The 21,212-nt window shown below is 47.1% G+C and overlaps 2 protein-coding genes and 1 pseudogene across 2 annotated transcripts in view; 1 reads left to right on the forward strand and 2 right to left on the reverse strand.

The window, feature by feature from the left end:
* The window catches only part of LOC149278102 (uncharacterized), a 250,232-nt pseudogene extending 237,723 nt beyond the window's left edge, over positions 1-12,509 (reverse strand).
* LOC149278109 (uncharacterized) overlaps positions 1-21,212 on the forward strand; it is a 705,984-nt gene that overhangs the window by 64,907 nt on the left and 619,865 nt on the right. The gene's annotated exons all lie outside the window — the stretch shown is intronic.
* Positions 12,660-21,054, reverse strand: LOC149278111 (zinc finger protein 92-like). Its single transcript, XM_089502377.1, has 6 exons — positions 21,042-21,054; positions 20,181-20,315; positions 15,864-15,934; positions 15,371-15,497; positions 14,372-14,458; positions 12,660-14,255 (listed from the first exon to the last, which is right to left on the reverse strand). The coding sequence occupies exons 2-6, from the start codon at positions 20,206-20,208 to the stop codon at positions 14,236-14,238; spliced, it is 333 nt and encodes a 110-aa protein (XP_089358503.1). The 5' UTR covers positions 20,209-20,315; positions 21,042-21,054; the 3' UTR covers positions 12,660-14,235.

The raw sequence follows: 21,212 nt of genomic DNA on the forward strand, positions 1-21,212 counted from the left end.
AATTATCTGGTCTTACAATAAATATGCAAAAATCAGAAATACTGTTCTTAAACACCAATTGGGAAGAACAGAGGAAAATTAAAACGATTTAAAGCTAGGGATAAAGAAGATGAGGTATTTGGGGGTAATTTTAACTAAAAATTTGAACAACATTGTACAAAGTAACTACAACCGCTTATGGAAAATGACAACAACAAAAATTAATAAATGGCCAAGTAAAAAATGGAATATGCTTACAAAAGTAAGAATGTTCAAAATGATGATGCTACCCAAATTTATCTATCTATTTCAAACAATCCCAGTAAGGATCCCCGTAAAAACAGATCAATAAAAAGATGGATTTCGGGAAATAAAAAACCTAGACTTATAAAAGCATTAATTTATGGCCATCAAGAAGAAGGAGGGTGGGGGAGAGAGGACATCCTTTTTCATCCCACTTTGAAGCAACCCAGATTAAAAGAATTTTAGAATTTGAATACAACTGGGAAACAAAATGGGTTAGAAAGATTAATAAATAAAATGGAATATAGCTGAGTGGACAAAACATCTTGGTAAATGGAAACTTGAAATGGTTTCCCATTGAAAGTCTGGACATAAGGAACAATGAGGATCAAGGGAGAATATTAAAGAAAATGAAAAATGAAGGCATTAGAGTTATAGGCAACCCGTTTGATCAAGAGGGCAATCCGTGGGGGAAGCAAAGACTCATCAATGTAATTGGAAGAAAACACTGGGTCCACGCAGCTGGAATTAATAAACTTCTAAAGGATATAGTTAGAGACACGAAAGAAAACAAAGCAAGACCATTGGAGATGATCATTAAAAAGATGCCAGAAGGTAAAGGTATTATTGGATTCATATATAGAACAATACTAGAGTATCAGTGTAAAATCGTAGATATTTTGAAAGGGGTTTGGGAAAGTGATCTAAGTTTATCAAGTGAAGATATACAATTGTGGATACAAGAGATTAAGAGAAATAAGTGTACCAGAATCAAGGAGCAACAGATGAAATTTTTAGGGAGATGGTATAGGACCCCCTCTCCATCAGCAAAATGTTGGCATTGTGGGGAGTCCAAAGGGTTTTGTATTCATATGGGATTGTCCATGTGTCCAGAAGTTCTGGGATAATGTGATAAGAGAGATTAACAAAATTATAGGCAAGGATGTCCAGCTGACTAAAGAGAACTGTATAACTTTAAAATGGAAAAATAAGGAATGGAAGAACAATGAAGAAAAAGCAATAAAGATTATATTAAAAGCAGCACATGCAGTGATAGCATTAGGATGGAAGGATAGTAACAACTGGACTTCTACCAAGGTAGATATGTATTTGGCAGAGAACCTGCTGTTTGAAATTATTAGGGATAGAAGATTAAGATACAGTGGGGAAAGGAAAGAGGAAGCATGGAACAGGGGCTGGGATATCTTGTTGGAGAAAGTTAAGGGGAGCACGGAGTACAAAGAAGTTCATAATGTAATTAAATCCCACATAAGGAATGGTATGTATTAAATATAAACAATGTACAAATCAACTTTCAAGCCGTATGGGAGGGGGAGGGGGAGCAGGGGAAGAAGGATATATATGTTATTTCTTATTTTGTATATATGTTAAAGAAAAGTTAATAAAAATTAAAAGGAAAAAAAGGGGATCAGAGCTGGTGGATCGGTCACTTTTCAGCCCCTTGTCTTCCTTAGACAAGGAGCCTTGTATTCTCCTTCTCAGGCCCTTGGTCCAGCTGGCTCCCTTTGCAGGGCCCCTTGTTATAGTTTGACCTCCGGTCTTCCAGAGCCCCACAAAGCCGTTGGCGGTCCATAGATGGACTAGACCCCCTGATTTCACCTAGTCAGAGGCATGCAAGACCTTCTCTAGGGGCTGTTATATCTTAGGCCACCACAGCAGTGATGGCTAGGACCTCTCTCCTGTGTTATAGATTGTATTTGAGAGGTCACCTTCTGGCCACCTGGTTTGGTCAGTGATGGTGGACCTTTTAGAGGCTGAGTGCCCAAAGTGCAACCCAAAACCCACTTATTTATTGCAAAGTGCCATGTCCCTCTGGCTTTCTATTACCAAGCTCTGACAAACTCTGTGCTGGGGCAACGGCACATGTGCCCACAGAGAGGGCTCTGAGTGGCACCTCTGGCACGTGTGACATAGCTTCGCCATCACTGTTATAGGTCATCTGGGCCCCTAGTCTTAGCTCCAGATGTTAGGTTAGATGCAATAATAATAATAATAATAATAATAATTATTATTATTATTATTATTTATTTGTATACCGCCCTATGGGAAACCAATCCGGGCGGTTGGCAACAGTAAAATATAACTTACAGTTCGGGTGTGTGACCAGGCCATGGCCTCCCGTCCACAGTCAGATCTTGGTCAAGAGATAGACTGACCAGTTAATTGGAGCTTGGTCCTATCACAATGGCCTTTCCCCCCCCCCCCACGGGACTAGTAGTCCTGGGGGGGGGCACTTGATTTGAGCCATATAGACATCTATATAGATATAAATATATAGTTATATAAAGATTATATCTATATAGCTATAGATACAAATATATATATATATATATATATATATATATATATATATAAAATATTTTTAAAAACAGTTTATTGATTAAAAACAAAACAGGGAAAAAGAAAGAAAAAAATATTCTTACAAAAAAAAAGATGTCAACAATCATAACAACAACAAAAAAGAGGAAAAATACCAAAGCAAAACAAAACATTATAACAACCACATAACTACCACAATCACATTAACAAAAACAACATACATTTAAAATCCCTTCCCCTCCTTCAAGTTGAAGACATCTGACTATTACGTACTTTCCCTATTAACATTCTTCCTTTCTTTGTTACATTTGTTCAAACTTACTCTTTCATCGTTACCCATAATATATCAAAATATATCCATTGTATTTTCCGAGTATAACATTATAGACCAATTATCTGAAAGATGCATAATTATTAATATCATTTAGAGTTAACATTTTCCCTGTATTCTAACAGTTCTGTTATCTTTTGTACACTCCACATCTCTTAGTGTTACTTTTCCTTTGTGTGGCATCAACCATTATTTCGTTTCCAAACACTGACTCATATTGTTATATTATTGAGCACTCTATTAATATTTAATAATCCTATTGCTTTCTAAATTTCTATCGTTTTCCTTTTCTATGTTCTATTTCGGTGCTTTCTTTATTTGCTCTTTACAATGGTCTATAATGGATGCCCAGATACCTTCCCATCTTGACTCTTCTCCATCCCGCAATATATTTCTGAGTCCATCAGATTCTATCCTATCAAACACTTCCAAGTACCAATCTTTTATCAGCAGGACATCTTTACTTTTCCACCTTCTTGCTATCACCATTCTTGCAGCTGTTATCATGTAAAAGATAATGTTTCCACAATCAGTTTCTAATTTTGAATCCTTCACATTTCCTCTAATTCTATGTGAATTTGGCTCCAAAAGTTTTTAATTTTCTTACACTCCCATCACATTTGTATGTAATTTGCATTTTTGCATTTGCAATTCCAGCATTCTTTCCTATTGTGATTATGCATCTTACTCAACTTTTCCGGGGTTATATACCATCTATATTGTCGTTTCAGACAGTTTTCTTTCACTTCTCTGCTTAGTGTATGTTTCCAATTTTGCTCCCCTTCTTCCATCAATATTGGCGTTTTAAGATCCTGTGCCCAATTTATCATAAACTGCTTCACGGTTTCGTCTTCCATTTCTATTTTTAGTTACAGTTTATATAATTTAGAGATGATATGTTCTGTATCTTCGGTCATTAATATTCCAAATGCGGTATCTTCTTTTTCTATCTGATATTTTTTGTTGTCTAGATTAAATCGTTCCACAATTTGCCTATATAGAAACCAATTAACACTGAAACCTTCTTCCATTCTTTTAACTTTAAATATCCCCTTTTCTATCTTCAACAAATCCTTATATCTTACCCATTCCATACCTTCCATCCTTTCTCTTCTGAAGAAGGCTTCATTTATCGAAGCCCATCCAGGAATTTAGTTACAAAAAAGGGTTTATATTTCTGCCAAACTCTTAATAGAGACCTCCTTACAAAACGGTTGTTGAAGTTTCTGTTTGTTTTAATTTGGTCATGTAATAATAAATAGCCATGCCCACCTACAACGTTATCAAAGCCTTCCAATTGTAGACTTTTATCTTCTTTCTTGTAATATTTAGTCCCAAATGTTTTACGTTATTTTTTATTTCAAAGTTGGAAAGCGTTTTGATTTTTTCACAATCATTCTGATTTGTATTTAAGGACAAAATGATTGATTTTTCTCTATTAATCTTCAGGCCTGCGTGATTCCCATGTTCTTCTATTGTTTTGAGTAGTTGTATAATGTCTGCCACTGGATTAGATGAAATGATTGCCAGGTCATCCGCAGATGCAAGTACTTTATATTCAGAATCCCTTATTTTTACTCCTGCAATGTTTCTCTCTCTTCTGATTTTATGATTCAATATTTCTAAGGCGGTAATAAAAAGTAAGGGAGATAGAGGACAGCCTTGCCTGGTCCCTTTTCCAATCTGAATATTTTTGGTCTTTTCTCCATTAATCAGTATTTTAGAATTTTGCTCTTTGTAGATTTCTTTTATCCATTTTATATAATTTTCGCCTAATTCCATTTTCTTTAGTACTGCAAACATAAATTCCCAACATAGATTGTCAAAGGCTTTTTGGGCATCTAATAAGATTACAGCCACCATCATCGAAATGCACAAATTAGACAGAAGGCTTCCTTTCCAAAACCAGACGCACCCAGCAAGGCAGTGATGCTGGCCATGCGCCGTAAATGAATCACATCAACCATTGAGGCAGCAAGAGCATGAGCCCTGACATTGCCAGACCCCTTCAGCGTGAAGCAAGCCCTCCCCAAAGAGCCAGCCGTTCAATGGACCCCAGATAAGCTGGGACTCCTTTGGAGCCCTGCCTGGGACCGGACCTTCTGGCCAAAGAAGCAGCATTGGGCTCTGCCATGTTGCCTGGGGTCCAAAGACGTAGCTCTACTGTTGGTGGTGGTTGTGGTGTTATTGTGAATCCGCCTACCCATAATCCTTGGCTGATGATGGGATTGCCAGTCTGGGAGGAAGAGAGAGGGACACAAGGGAGCAATGGATGCTGCAGGCACTGAGTCTTAGGCCCTTTTGCAGGAGAACGGAAGATAATGGTACACAAAGGGAGCATCTTGCAGCACCTTCAAGAGTCACTGAGAAAGAGAAAGAAGTTGGGGACACTGAGCTTCCCTAGACGACTTGAGTCTCCTCCCTCAGACGCAACTTTGGAGTTGGGCCATTCAGTCCAGCCCCTTCTTCTGCCATGCAGGAATACAGAGGATCCTAGAGTTAGAAGGGGAACAATGGATCCAAGCTGCAGGAAAAGAGATTCCAGCTCAACATTAGGAGGAACGTCCTGAGAGTAAGGGCTGTTCAACAGTGGAACAAACTCCCTTGGAGTGTAGTGGAGTCTCCCTCCTTGGAGGTCTTTAAGCAGAGGCTGGATGGCCATCTGTTGGGGATGCTTTGATTGGGATTTCCTGCATGGCAGAATGGGGTTGGACTGGATCAGGGCCCTTGCGGTCTCTTCCAACTCTATGATTCTACGTTCCTCCTAATTGCTCCCTAACAAAATAATTGTTAAATTACGTTATTATTTTAATTAATAAAATAATGAGTCGCGTCCGGCAGAGTTGTTCAGGGTGGTTAGGGAGCTAACTCAGCTCCCTCCCACCCTGAACCAGATCCTTGAACCTTCTAAGGCCTGCTGCGACATGTTTAACGACTTTTTTGTGGATAAAACTTCTCGTATAAGCAAAGGTCTGAACGCCGACATTACAGCAGAACCTAGAGTAGAAGTGTCCAGAGCCTCTGTGGACTATGTTAAACTGGATCAGTTTGAGTTGGTGAGTACCGAGGATGTGGACAAGATCCTCGGAAGTGTTCGGAAAACAACCTGCTCTCTTGATCCCTGCCCCTCGTGGTTAGCGGCCCAGGGGGGACCAGTGGTAACACTGTTGTTACGCCAGATAATTAATACATCTCTGAGGGATGGGCTATTCCCATCGGATCTTAAATTGGCCATTGTAAAACCGATCCTAAAAAAGCCCTCCCTTGACCCCCTGGTTCATAATAATTATCGGCCTGTTTCGCTGCTACCGTTCTTGGGAAAGGTGATCGAGAGGGCGGTTGCGATCCAGCTTCAGGCGGTTTTGGATGAAACGGAATATCTGGACCCATTTCAAACTGGCTTTCGGGCGGGTTACGGGGTTGAGACTGCCATGGTCGCCCTGGTCGATGATCTCCGTCTGGGCATCGACAGGGGAAGCGTGTCCCTGCTGGTGCTCTTGGACATCTCAGCGGCTTTCGATACCATAGACCATGGTATCCTTCTGGGGCGCCTGGCAGAGGTGGGGATCGGGGGCACTGCGCTCCAGTGGTTCCGGTCCTACCTCTCTGGGAGGTCCCAGATGGTGCAGCTGGGAGACGTGTGCTCTGATGAGAGGCCCCTTAAAACTGGGGTCCCTCAAGGAGCCATTCTGTCCCCCATGCTATTTAACATTTACATGAAACCGCTGGGAGAGATCATCCGGAGACATGGGGCGCGGGGTTATCAGTACGCTGATGACACCCAAATCATTTTCTCTATGTCTCCGACTGATGCAGTGACTGGGGATGGGGTCTCTCCTCTCGTGGCCTGTCTGGAGTCAGTAATGGGCTGGATGAGGGAAAACCGACTCAGACTGAATCCAGAGAAAACGGAGGTACTTGTGATAGGTTCCCCTGGTCCAGGAATGGCGGTGGTTCCACCTGTCCTGAACGGGGTCACGCTCCCTGTGAAGGACTCCGTGCGCAGTCTGGGAGTGCTCCTTGACTCGTCGCTTCACCTGACTGCTCAGGTGAATGCGACGGTCAGGAGCACCTGTTATCAGCTTCGGCTGGTTCGCCAGCTGCGCCCATACCTGGCCCAGAGGGACCTAGAAACTGTTGTACATGCTCTGGTAACCTCGAGATTGGATTTCTGCAATGTACTCTACATGGGGCAACCCTTATATCAAACTCGGAAGCTGCAAATGGTTCAGAACATGGCAGCCCGGCTGGTCACTGGTGCTTCCAGGACCAGCCATATAACACCGGTTTTGAAAGACCTCCACTGGCTGCCCATTCGCTTCCGAGCCCAATATAAGGCGTTGGTAATTACCTATAAAGCCCTAAATGGCTTGGGCCCGGGATACCTGAAGAACCGCCTCTCCCCATACATTCCGCCTTGCACCCTCAGAACGTCTGGGCAGCAATTACTGAAGGTGCCTGGGGCTAGGTTGGCCTCCACTACACGGAGGTCATTCTCCACAGCTGCCCCAGCCCTTTGGAATATGCTGCCCACCGAGCTCCGCTCGTCTACCACTCTGGCCCAATTCAGGAAGGATTTAAAGACCTTCCTGTTCCAACAGGCATTCCCCGAATAAAATCCTGTGGGCCTCCCTCCTCTTCCGTGGCCAAGAGGTTGGGCTATGGGGCTTTTGTTGGTTACTTTTCTGTATAATTATTGTATTGCATTTTAACTCTTAATGTGTATATTGATTGTATTTTAATCCATGCTGTAAGCCGCCCTGATTTCTAGAAGGGCGGGATATAAATAAAATTTTTATTTATTATTATTATTATTATTAATTATTTTATTTTCTACTTCCTACCTCAGGCAGCCACCGGAGGGCGCCATAGAGCACTTCTTTGGAGATTGTGGGGAGTTTCCTTCCTTGGAGGCCCTTAAGCAGAGTCTGGATGGCCAACTGCCGGTTAGGCTTGGATGGAGAGTTCCTGCATGGCAGAAGAAAGGGCTTGCATTGCACCAGGGCCCTTCTTGGGGTCTCTCCCAACTCGAGGATTCTAGGATAAGAAAGCCCGGGAGGACATACTGCTTTCTAGAGGCTTGCAATGCGGTTTAACGGTAGTCCAGTCTGCAGAAGTAAAGCTGTTAGCTTCCTTTTGATTTCTTCTTATTATTATTATGAACCTTAGTCCTGCCCCTTCTTCTGCCATGAAGGAATACACTGAATCCTAGAGTTGGAAGCGATCCCAAGGGGTCATCCAGTCCTGCCCCTCTTCTGCCATGCAGGAATACATTGAACCCTAGAGTTAGAAGGGACTCCCAAGGACCCTGATCCAGTCCAGCCTCCTCCTTCTGCCATGCAGGAATACATAGCACCCTAGGGTTGGAAGGGACCCCCAAGGGCCATGCAGTCCAACCCCTTTCTTCTTCCCTGCAGGAATACAGAGGATCCTCGAGTTGGGAGGGACCCCAAAGGGCCATCCAGTGCACCCTCCTCCTCCTGCCATGCAGGAATACACAGGGTTCTAGAGTTTAAAGGGATGCCCAAGGGCCATCCAGTCCAACCCCTCCTGCCATGAAGGAATACATAGGATCCTAGAGTTTGAAGGCACCCCCAAAGGTCCATCCAGTCCAATCCCTTCTGCCATGCAGGGAGACATAGGGCCCTAGAGTTGGAAGGCATCCCAGGGGTTCATCCAGCGCAGCCTCCTCCTTCTGCCCTGGAGGAAGACACCATACCAGCCCTCCTCCCTGGGAAAGAGGGCCATTCAGCCTCTGCTTGACCCTTCTCTCTGGGGCTGGGAGGCAGGCCTAGGGAGAGAGGCTTGCCATGCCTTGAGCTGCCTCCCTGACCTAGAGAGGCCAAGGGGTCCAGGAGGGCTCCATGGGAGGCTCAGAGGGGCCCAGCGGCACATTGGAGGGAGAGTTCCTGCATGGCAGGAAAAGTGGGCCCCTTCTTGGCCTCCCTTCCAACTCTCCCAGCATCCTGTGCTTCTCAGTGCAGATGGTGCCCCAGAGATGGGAGAATGGCTGCCCTCCTTCCTTCCTTTGGGCTTCCTCTTGGGCTCCTCCTTCCCTCTGGATGGAGCCTGCCATACTTTCCTTGCCTGGCGGCAATGCCATCATCACAAAGGCCTGTTACAGACTGCCAAAATAAAGCTGCTTCAGGTCTCTTTGGAGGTATGCTGTTTAAATGATGCATGGGTCCTAAGAATCCGGAAGCTGCACCAAAAGCTGCACTCAGGTGCTTATGAATGGAGTGTGGCTTTGGTGCGACCTCCGGACTCTTAGGACCCATGCATCATTTAAATAGCATACCTCCAAAGAGACCCGAAGCAGCTTTATTTTGGCAGTCTGTAACAGGCCAAAGAGTCAACATGGTTTCAGAGAAAGAAGTCATGCCAGACAAATCTAATCTCTTTCTTTGACAAAATTACCAGCTTGGTAGATGAAGGGAATGCTGTGGATATATCTTGATTTCAGTAAGGCCTTTGACAAGGTTTCCCATGACATTCTTGCAAACAAGCTTGGAAAATGTGGGCTAGACAAAGAAACTGTTAAATGGATCTGTAATTGGTTGACCGGCCAAAGCCAAAGGATGGTCAACAATGGCTCCTTTTCATCCTGGAGAGAAGTGACCAGTGGGGTCCCACAGGGCTCTGTCCTGGGCCCAGGGCTATTCAACATCTTTATCAATGACCTGGATGACAGAATTGGGAGCATACTTATCAAATTTGCAGATGACACCAAATTAGGGGGAATAGCTAATACCCCAGAGGACAGGATCAAGATTCAAAATGACCTGAATAGACTAGAAAGCTGGGCCAAAGCTAACAAAATGAAATTCAACACAGAGAAATGTAAGGTATTGCACTTAGGGCGGAAAAATAAAATGCACAGATATAGGATGGGTGACACCTGGCTGAATGAAACTACGTGTGAAAGGGATCTAGGAGTCCAAGTAGACCACAAGTTGAACATGAGTGAACAGTGTGATGCGGCAGCTAAAAAGGCCAATGCAATTTTAGGCTGCATCAATAGAAGTATAGTGTCTAGATCAAGAGAAGTAATAGTGCCACTGTATTCTGCTTTAGTGAGGCCCCACCTGGAATAATATTGTGTCCAATTCTGGGCGCCACAATTCAGAAAGGACATTGAGAAACTGGAGCCATGTGTCCAAAGGAGGGCAAACAAAATGGTGAAGGGTCTAGAAACCATGGCCTATGAGGAAGGACTTAGGGAGATGCTGGGGATGTTTAGCCTGGAGAAAAGAAGGTTAAGAGGTGATATGATACTCTAGGTCTCCACTTAGAACAAACTCAGTTATTGACAGAAAACAGAAACAGAAACAAGGAACATAAACAAGAAAAAGAGGCAATGTCTCTGGAAAAAATGTCTTCTTTCGAAGGAGCTGCCTGGAATCCAGATGTACAGATTTTGTGCATTTCAGCTTCCGGGTGTGAAATAGGGCATAAATCTGTTCCTCTTATCTTCATCTGTGGCCCCCCTTTTCCCAGGCAAGGGGGGAAAAACAATTTAACAAGTTATTAGGATGTCATTACAACTTCCATTAAGAACAACATTTTAACTCTGATCCAATGCACCCACAGCTTCATCCCAGTTAAATCCATAACAGTTATAATTATAAAACAGGGAGTAGGAAAATCAAAACTATTATAGAGTGGCTTCTTTGCTTCTTTACTTAGGGCTAAGAAATCAGGTTATGCTCTTTTTAGTCAGGCTTCCCCTCTCAGGCCAAAACAATATATTCTAGCTTCGAATAAGGACACAGTTTCACACATGTTAACTTGAATTGATTTGAATACTGATTTCTCAATTCATATTTTTCCGTATTCCATTCCAGTACCACATATAGCTTTACTACAGAGGAACAACTGGCTCACCATTTCTTATTTTTAACAACATTATTTATAATTTTCAAGGAGTGTAAATCCAATTGACTCGATAGTCACAAATTAGCCAGTCATGGGCTGAAAGAGATCCATCCAATTCCCAGCTCAGAGATCTTCCGGCAGGCCTTTCCGGAATAAAATTCCCCGGCCGCAGAATGATACCCCTTTGCTCCATGGAATAAAATCACCATTCCCACGTTATGCTAATATTAATAGACTGAAAACGGATGGAATCATAATATATTTAACTCGTTTTTAAGGGGGGACATTGCAATTTTATGTACACTTTCCTTTATGGATCTTTTGGTTGGTAGCCGCTTTGATTGTCTTGCTCCAGAAAAGCGGCATAGAAAGGACATTTTTATTTATTGCTTTTATTTATCTCCTTTATACATTTTGGCCACTTTCTCCGGGGAAAAATACATTCATACATCATTCTGTACAGATTTTCCCTATACCTTTTATCCAAACATTTCCCCACTGATCCTCTCAAATATTAAGCCCCAACTCCCCCCAAAGAATCATATGTTCTTTCACCTGCTCTTCACTGTCAAAGAAGCAATTTGTACATTTACCTATCAAACGACTACCATCTGTGCATAAAAACTTTTAAATCCTGATTTTCCTCCTTCATCCAGTCAGTTCTTCATATCCTCTCTGACTCTTTCCCTCAACTGATCATATGTCAGTCATTCCACTTAAACCCTTGACTTTCTAGATTTTCATCCTTTTTCAAAGAAGCTTTTTGTATTTCATACATGTATCTGGGTTTCCCCATGTGGGTTCTTTGATGGGAATGTAGACTATCACTCCGACTGAAGCTCTTCCCGCATTCCAGGCATTAACATGGTTTCTCTCCTGTGTCGGTTCCTTCATGTAAATGTAGACGTTCACCGTGACTGTAGGTCTTCCCACATTACATGCAGTTATATGGTTTCTCTTCTCTGTGGGTTCTTTGATGGGAATGTAGACTATCACTCCAACTGAAGCTCTTCCCACATTCCAGGCATTAACATGGTTTCTCTCCTGTGTGGGTTCTTTGATGTGAACGTAGAGTTCCACTCTGAGTAAAGCTCTTCCCACATTCTATGCATTTATATGGTTTCACTCCTGTATGGGTCCTTTGATGTGAACGTAGTTTTCCACTTCTACTGAAGCTCTTTCCACATTCCATGCATTTGTACGGTTTCTCCCCTGTGTGGGTTCGTTGATGTGAATGTAGACTATCCCTCCGACTGAAGCTCTTTCCACACTCCATGCATTTATATGGTCTTTCTCCAGTGTGGGTTCTTTGATGTAAATTAAGATTTCTACTCTGACTGAAGCTCTTTCCACATTCTATGCACATATATGGTTTCTCTCCTGTGTGTGTTCTTTGATGTGAACGTAGATTTCTACTCTGACTGAAGCTCTTTCCACATTCAGTGCATTTATATGGTTTCTCCCCTGTGTGGGTTCGTTGATGTGAACGTAGATTTCTACTCTGACTGAAGGTCTTTCCACATTCCATGCATTTATGTGGCCTTTCACTGGTGTGGGTTCTTTGATGTGAATGTAGACTATCATTCCGATTGAAGCTCTTTCCACAATCTATGCATATATATGGTTTCTCTCCTGTGTGGGTTCTTTGATGTGAATGTAGAGTTCCATGGTCTGTTAATAATGAATAGACTGACATATATCGCAGGGAAAACAAAACAAGAATTTGAGGGGAAATGGAACAAAAACGGGGTATCAGAACGGATAGAATAAAATATACAATGTATGGAATTAAATTACAACAGTAGATTCATAGTTTGTTAAAGGCGTTTACTTACTCATGATAGGAAACAACTATGAACTGTTAGATTAGAATTACTACCTTTACACAAATGGTAATATCGCAAGATCTGATTTGTTAATATCTATTTTTCTTTTCCTATTCTATTTTCTTTATACCAATCTTTGCTAAACTAGATGTAGTACACTCTTTGTAATGTACTGAATCTTAATTAAAAATTAATATAACATAATAATAATACATTTTATTTGTATTTTCCCGCCTCTCCCGGATGGAGTGAGGTGGGATCACAACCTATGATAAAGTATCATACAAAGTGAATTACAAGTCAATAAAATACCTAAAATTCACATTTAAAAGTACAGTCGGCCCTCCTTGTATGCGGATTTGCCATGCGCGGATTTGAGCATACGCGCATGGCAAATCTGGGGATTTTGTCCCCTCCCTCCCTCCCTCCCTCTCACCCACCCACCCACCCACCTGGCTTCGTCCTCCTCGCCGCCGCCACCATGAAAGAGCCGGATGCAGCTTGGAAGCGTTTTGGCCTCCATCAGCAGCACCCGGCCTTTCCCGCGGTGGCGGAGGAGGAGGCACCATGGCGATGGAGCGGGTAAGCAGAGAGGGGAAGGGGGAGGGAAGGAGGGAGGTAGATAGGTAAGTGGGTGGGTGGGAGGGAGGGAGGGAGAGAAGGAAAGAGGGGGGGAGAGGGGATTTTGTCCCCAATGGCGGCGCGTGTGCACCCACTCCGCCATTGGGGACAATGGGACCTGAGCGGATTTTGGCAAACGTGGGGGGTCCGACACGGATCCCCCGTGTATACCAAGGGCCCACTGTAAAACCTCACAAGTGACAGTGGGACAAGGATATATTCATCCTACTCAAGGAGCAGGATCTGTCTTACATAAGGTTGGCTGGATACGCTCGCCAGAAGAGCTCCGTCTTAACTGCCTTCCTGAAAGTTTCCAGGGAGGTAGCCAGATGGATCTCCTCCAGGAGACTATTCCACGCTCTTGGAGCAGCTTTAGTAAAAGCTCTTTGGGAAATTGAGGCAAATTTGGTTGTTGTTGATTCCAACAGATTCTTCCCTGTTGTTCTAAGAGTGCGGGGCGGGTTGTATAGGGAGATGCGTTCCTGAAAGTAACTCGGGCCCAAGCCATGTAGGGCTTTAAAGGTGATAACCAACACCTTGTATTGCGCCCAGAAGCAGATTGGGAGACAGTGAAGATCTTTTAAAATCGGAGGCACCGTGAGGAGAAGCAGCGAGGCGGCCCTGGCCCCTTCCCCTTCCCCTTGCGGGTGCCTTCGGAGGCACCCACGGGGAGAAGCAGTGAGGCGGCCCCGGCCCCTTCTCCTCGGGGTGTCCACCAGCACCCGTGGGGAAAAGGGAAGGAGGGGAATCCCAACCTGGCGACCCCCAAGAAAGGGTCGAGCAACCCCCAAAGGGGCCATGACCCCCAGGTTGGAAACCCCTGGTTTAGAACTATATGAATATTTTTGTATCACTGACTGAGGAGTGTGGTCTATTACATCTTAATTGTATTTATATGTGTTTTTAGCACATGAGGAAGGCATTGGGCTTTTTAGCAAACACGAAACTGTTGAGCATCTTTCAGCAGGCAGACCTTGTTTCCTCTTTATTTGCAGCTGGGCCTGAAGCCCCCAGGTATGGTCAGCCCACCAGGATCATTCCTAATTCACAAATGGATTGGACTCTTCTCAATACAATTCAGCACAAGCGGAGACCTTCTCCAAGCCCACTGCCCCTTAATCCCCAGAGAGGACATCTCTTGACCAACATCTAGTACCTGCAGGTGCTTCTCCTTCCATGGAGCCCTGGTCAAAGGGGTCTCCTCCTCCTTCCAGACGGGAGATGAGATCTGGTTTGGAATATGCTGCCAAAGAAAACAGAGAGAGGACAGTTAGGACTGTCAAAGTCCTTAGGCCTTCCAAGGGAGCTCCCTCATACTCAGGCTTTGCCTCTCTGCTCCCTGATTTCTTCCTCTCCACCAAGAAAACCCTAAGATTAGAGGAGTGTCTCTTGCTATATCTCCTGAGAAGGAACGGAAAAGGTCTTTCAGGACTAGCCCTGTCCTTCGGCCATCCCAGGAGGCAGAAGCTGGGTCTTGGGGAGACGCATGTGTGTTTGTGTGTGTGTTTGTGGGGTGACCTGCCTTCCACTTGTTGCCCATTGCCAGCCCAGGCTCTATATACATGGAATGGGAGTGGGAGCCATCTTGGCCAGCAGCCCCATGGCTTGGCCTGGTTCTCTGTGGGATGCGAGTGCAGAAGACCCAGAGGAGGAAGACCGGATGTGGCCCTGCCCTTCCCTCCCAAACCCTAGGGAACCAGCGGGTGGGAAATGAAGGAGTCAGACAAATGAAGCAATGCACAAGCGTCTTTGGGAGAAGCCACCAGGGAGGCAGGGAGGGAAGGTCCAAGGCCTTAGGCTCCGATCTCTGACCAAGAAGAGGAGTGGCATCCCATCCCCACCCAGAATGGAAGTCTGTCTCTGGAAACTGGCTTCAGGCAGATTCAGGTTTGGCAAAGAGAAAGCACATGCAGGCACATAGGTTTCCTTGTGCTTTCCTTAAAGCAAAGGTGGTTTTATGGTAGAGCATTCAATGGGCTGAGGAGGCTCCCATGTTTGCCAGATCTCCTCCCCAATGCTCAGCTGGGATTTGTAGTCTATTTCGTTTGTGTGTCCTATATCAATGACAATAGTTGCCTTACTGATGACTGAAAGACAGAGTAGTAAATGTCCCCAAAATCCAAGTCTATCCCCTGAAGGCGCAAGGCATCCTTACCCAGAGAGGCCACGTTCCCATAAGTCTCCAGCATGACCTCCTTGTAGAGAGTCCGCTGGCCCAGATCCAGGAGGTCCCACTCCCCCTTGGTGAAAACCACAGCCACTTCCTCAAAGGTGACCCCAGGCTGGAAAAGAGGAGGAAAGGACAGAATGAGGCTGATCTCGCACAAATTGAAGCATGTGGGGCTGTGTCCGGATAATGCTACGCAACCCTTCTAGGGAATGGCAGCATAGTCCAGTGGAACAGAGGCAACTGATGGGCGAACGAATGAACAACGCAGGGCAGATGCCCATCCATGCCCAATGTGCCACAGCATATGCAATGCATCTCCTGCAGCCTTGGACTGAATGCAGGCATTCCCCACCAGAGTGAGATGGAAACACTTCAAAGAAGAAATGAAGAAATAGAGGGAAAATGAAAAGGTGGTGGGAAGGGAAAAGGAAAAGGAAAGGGGAACAAAGGGAGTGACGGAGAAGAAGACGGGACACACCTCCTTCCTGAGGCTGCTCTCTGTCGCCTGGGCCTCCAGTTTCTGCTGGGCTGCCATGCCTTTGCCAGTATCTGGAAGAGGAGAGGGGTTCCTGCTGTCAAAGCCCACCTTGGTTCTCTCAGAAGACAGAGGAAGGCTGGGGCTCCCTCCCTTCGGACCCCAAGTTGGAGGTCTGTCTGGAGCTGATATCCCAGGCCCTGATCCTCTCCTTCAGCACAAGGTGACTCTTAAAGAATGTAACCCAAGGAGAGATGCCAAGCAGGTGCTTGAGAAAAGTGGTGACCATAGAAGGCTAGGTTTGGAAGGAGACCCAAGGGCCATCCAGCCCAAGCCCTTCTGACATGGAAATGAAGGCACAGTCCAAGCCCTTCCTTGGCAGATGGACATCCGCAGCCTCTGTCTCAAAACCTCTAAAGAAAGAGACTCCTCTGCTCTCCAATAACGCAACTGACTCTCCTGTGGAACCGCTCTTCCCTTCAGGACCTCGTTCCAAAGGTTGAGCTGGGATCTCTTTTCCTGCAGTTTGCATCCATTGCTCCCTCCTCTCTATGACATCCTTTCCAATATTAAAGATGGGAATCCCACACAGGGGACAAACATTTAGAGCAGCCCCCAAAGGCCATCTAGTCCAACCAGATTCTGCCATGCAAGAATACATAGGACCCTAGAGTTGGCAGGGATCCCAAAGGCCATCTAGTCCAACCCCATTCTGTCATGCAGGAATACATAGCACCCGAGAGTTGGCAGGGAACCCAAAGGCCATCTAGTCCAACCCCATTCTGCCACGCAGGAATACGTAGGACCCTAGAGTTGGCAGGGACCCCAAAGGCCATCTAGTCCAACCCCATTCTGCCACGCAGGAATACATAGGACCCTAGAGTTGGCAGGAACCCCAAAGACCATCTAGTCCAACCCCATTCTGCCACACAGGAATACATAGGACCCTAGAGTTGGCAGGGACCCCAAAGGCCATCTTGTCCAACCCCATTCTGCCACGCAGGAATACATAGGACCCTAGAGTTGGCATGGACCCCAAAAGCCATCTAGTCCAACCCCATTCTGCCACACAGGAATACATAGGACCCTAGAGTTGGCAGGGACCCCAAAAGCCATCTAGTCCAACCCCATTCTGCCACGCAGGAATACATAGGACCCTAGAGTTGGCAGAAACCCCAAAGGCCATCTTTAAAATCCTCCCAAGGAAGAGACTCTTCCACTCTCTAAGGAGGCAGCATTTTCCACCAAGAAACTCCTCTTATGCTCCAGACTTTCTCCTTAATGTTGTCTTATCTCTTGAACCCATTGTTCCGTTGTGTCCTATTCTCCGAAGCAGCAGAAGCTTGCTCCATCCTCAAAATGGCATCCCTTCCAATATTTAGTTACGGCCCATATCATTTCACCCCTTAAATGTCCCTTCTCCAGGCTAAATCTACCCTCTCTCCTCAGGGTTTGCAGACATTTCCCCATTTCTGAGGGGCTTCTGAGTCTAGCCTTCTGTTCATACAAATATTGAGAGGCCAAGGGTTGGAAGGGACCCCAAGGGGCCATGGAGGCCAGCCCTTTTCTGCCCTGAAGGAAATGGGGGAGACCCCACCTCTTTCTGAGGCAGTCCCTTGCTCTCTCAAACAAGAACTGTGAAGCAGTCCTACTAAATAGATCCAAAGGACAGGGAAGGAAGCAGAGAGAAAGAAAATTCACTGGATATGCAGTAAGAGCTGTTTGACAGTGGAACGGCATTCACTCGGAGCATGATGCGGTCTCCTTCCTTGTAGACCTTCAAACAGAGGCTGGATGACCATCTGTCAATGGAGATGCTTCGATGGAGAGTTCCTGCATGGCAGAAGAAGAGGGTTGGAGTGGATCAGGGCCTTTCTTGGAGACTCTTCCAACTGTACGATTCTGTCATTCTATGAAGCCATGAGGGGGCTAAAAAATTAAGAGACCCCAAAGTCCTCCAAGGAAGGAGAGGCCATCCTCCTCCCAGGAAGCCTCTTCCACCTGAGGGCAATTACTACAACCTCCATCTTCCAGCCACTGACCCAGAAGGAGCCCCACTTGCCTCTGGCTCTTCAGGGGACCCCTGACCCCCCTGACCAGGAGCCAATACTGCCAGCCAAGGGGCAGCCATCTTGGGCCAGGGAGCCAGGCCCACCGAGGAAAGGACTCCTCTTCACTCTCCTGGATCCCCAGCCATTGCTTTTGGCTGAACCCCACTTTTGGGGGAGGGAGACAGGACAGAAATCACAGAACTGGAAGAGCCCTCCTGTAAAATAAATAGAATTATAAAGTTGGAAGAGACCACAAGGGCCATCCACTCCAACCCCCTTCTGCCATGTAGGAAATCCAAATCAAAGCATCCCCGACAGATGGCCATCCAGCCTCCGTTTGAAGACCTACAAGGAAGGAGACTCCACTACACTCCCAGGAAGGAGTGTGTTCCACTGTCGAACAGCCCTTACTGTCAAGAAGTTCCTCCTAATGTTGAGGTGGAAACTCTTTTCCTGGAGCTGGCATCCATTGCTCCATTGGGTCCTGTTCTCTGGAGCAGCAGAAAACAAGCTTGTTCCCTCCTCAATATGACATCCCTTCAAGTATTTAAACAGGGCTATCATATCACCCCTTAACCTTCTTTTCTCCAGGCTAAACATCCCCAGCTCCCTGAGTCGTTCTTTGGTCATGCTCCAGTTTTTTGACATCCTTTTTAAATTGTGGTGCCCAGAACTGGACACCTGATTCCCTGATTCGGAATTCCAAACCCCCAAAGGCTCCAAAATCCAAAATGGTTCCTTTGAGATTCAGGGGCAGCTTTCTTTGCTGATCTCTCAGTGTAGACACACTTTGTTCCTTGCACAGAAGGATTAAGAATAGTGTGTATAAAATGGCCTCCAGGCTCCATTTGAGATGTATGCCTATCTGGAAGGCAAATGAATTTCATGTTCAGACGTGGCTTCTCCATCTCCATGGGGTCTTATCAGGTAGGATTAAAGACTCCAACATCTGGTCCGGATCATTTGGGGTCACAAGGGGGACTCAACCTGTATGGCCAGCCGAGGATTGAAAGAGGCCAAGAGAAGGCTACAGGGCAGAGATGAGGGGGTCCTGGGGGTCCCCCTCTTTCTCTCTCTCTTGGGGTCAGTTCCCTTTCTCTAAGGCCAACCTGGGACTGAGGGGGGGCAGAGGGAGAAGGCCATGGGGCAGAGATGAGGGGGTCCTGGGGGTCCCCCTCGTTCTTTCTTTCTCTCTCTTGAGGGTCAGGTCCCTTTCTCTAAGGCCAACCTGGGACTGAGGGGGGGCAGAGGGAGAAGGCCATGGGGCAGAGATGAGGGGGTCCTGGGGGTTCTCCTCTTTCTTTCTCTCTCTCTCTTGAGGGTCAGGTCCCTTTCTCTAAGGCCAACCTGGGACTGAGGGGGGGCAGAGGGAGAAGGCCATGGGGCAGAGATGAGGGGGTCCTGGAGGTCCCCCTCGTTCTTTCTTTCTCTCTCTTGAGGGTCAGTTCCCTTTCTCTAAGGCCAACCTGGGACTGAGGGGGGGCAGAGGGAGAAGGCCATGGGGCAGAGATGAGGGGGTCCTGGGGGTCCCCCTCTTTCTCTCTCTCTTGAGGTCAGTTCCCTTTCTCTAAGGCCAACCTGGGACTCAGGGGGGGCAGAGAGAGAAGGCCATGGGGCAGAGATGAGGGGGTCCTGGGGGTCCCCCTCGTTCTTTCTTTCTCTCTCTTGAGGGTCAGTTCCCTTTCTCTAAGGCCAGCCTGGGACTGAGGGGAGGCAGAGGGAGAAGGCCATGGGGCAGAGATGAGGGGGTCCTGGGGGTTCTCCTCTTTCTTTCTCTCTCTCTCTTGAGGGTCAGGTCCCTTTCTCTAAGGCCAACCTGGGACTGAGGGGGGGCAGAGGGAGAAGGCCATGGGGCAGAGATGAGGGGGTCCTGGAGGTCCCCCTCGTTCTTTCTTTCTCTCTCTTTAGGGTCAGTTCCCTTTCTCTAAGGCCAACCTGGGACTGAGGGGGGGCAGAGGGAGAAGGCCATGGGGCAGAGATGAGGGGGTCCTGGGGGTCCCCCTCTTTCTTTCTCTCTCTCTCTTGAGGGTCAGTTCCCTTTCTCTAAGGCCAACCTGGGACTAAGGGGGTGCAGAGGGAGAAGGCCATGGGGCAGAGATGAGGGGGTCCTGGGGGTCCCCCTCGTTCTTTCTTTCTCTCTCTTGAGGGTCAGTTCCCTTTCTCTAAGGCCAGCCTGGGACTGAGGGGAGGCAGAGGGAGAAGGCCATGGGGCAGAGATGAGGGGGTCCTGGGGGTCCCTCTCTTTCTCTCTCTCTCTCTTGGGAGTTACCTTTCTGCAGCTGCTGATGTTCCTCCATCTCCCTCCAGAGCAGAGCTTCTTCTGAAGGGTCTCTGCCTTCATCTAACGTCCGAAGGCGCAGCTTCTCCTTCTCTCTTTCTCTCTCCGTCTGTCTGGAGTGGTTTCCTTTTGGGGAGGAAGAAGGGAAGGAGGCAGGTCAGGCCCTGGTTCCCCAAAAGTCCCATCCCTGGAGAGCAAAGATGGGACCCTCAAAGGGGGCTGGAAAGAGACCCCCCTCCTTCCTCCTGGACCATGGGCCCCAGAGGGACCCTTCTGCCTGAGCCCCTTCTGACCCCCATCATTCTGGATCTATTTGGGGGTGCAAGGGTTCCTCTCCTGGGTCCAAAGTGTCCCCTTCGCGTGGGGCCCCATTGGCCAGGACCCCCATAGACCCCCTCCATTGACCAGGGAGAGCCAAGAGGGGCCCAAAGGGACCTTCCCGCCTCCTCCGAATGGGGCACAACTGGACCCCTTGGCAGCCCTCCATCCTCGCAAAGTCCCCTGAACTACGGCCCTAGAGCTAGAACTACAAATCCCAGCATCCCACAGGAGGAAGCTGCAGGAATCCTGGGGCTGCAGCCTGAGAGAGAACTGCCCTGAATGTGGGAATGCCTTCCGGGGGAATGCCACTCCCAGCATCCCCTGCCTGGAGCCATGTTGCCCAGGGGATTCTGGGGGCTGCAGTCCCAGAGGGAGCCTGGAGCAGGGCCTCCTCCTCCTCCTCCTTCTGGGGACAAGGACCTCCAGATCTCCCAGCTCTTTCGGGGGAGTGGCATCTCCCATCATCCCCACCTCAAAGGCCCAAAGGGGGTTTCAGGAGGGGAGGAAGGGCCCCAAAGAAGCCCCACTCACTCTCTCTCCTCGCCCTCCCTGCGCCACCCACCGGAAGCGCCCCGCCCACTTGCCAAGGAGACCCTCCCTAGAGAGAAAGGGGCGGGGCTAAAGGCATTTCCGCCTGGTCCCAAAATGGCTGCCTGGGGCCTCCCGACCATAGAGAGGAGGAGGAGGAGGAGCGTCGGAGGA

The sequence above is a fragment of the Sceloporus occidentalis genome, unplaced genomic scaffold (assembly GCF_023333645.1).
Source record: "Sceloporus occidentalis isolate IW3139 unplaced genomic scaffold, rSceOcc1.0.p SCAF_201, whole genome shotgun sequence".
Taxonomy (NCBI): domain Eukaryota; kingdom Metazoa; phylum Chordata; class Lepidosauria; order Squamata; family Phrynosomatidae; genus Sceloporus; species Sceloporus occidentalis.

Coding starts and splice junctions, on each gene's coding strand:
- LOC149278111 (XM_089502377.1), bottom strand. CDS start 20,208: ATGGAGGAACATCAGCAGCTGCAGAAAG. Junction 15,498..15,863: donor AGAGCAGCCTCAGGAAGGAG/GTGTGTCCCGTC, acceptor CCTCTTTTCCAG/CCTGGGGTCACCTTTGAGGA. Junction 14,459..15,370: donor TGGGAACGTGGCCTCTCTGG/GTAAGGATGCCT, acceptor TTTCTTTGGCAG/CATATTCCAAACCAGATCTC.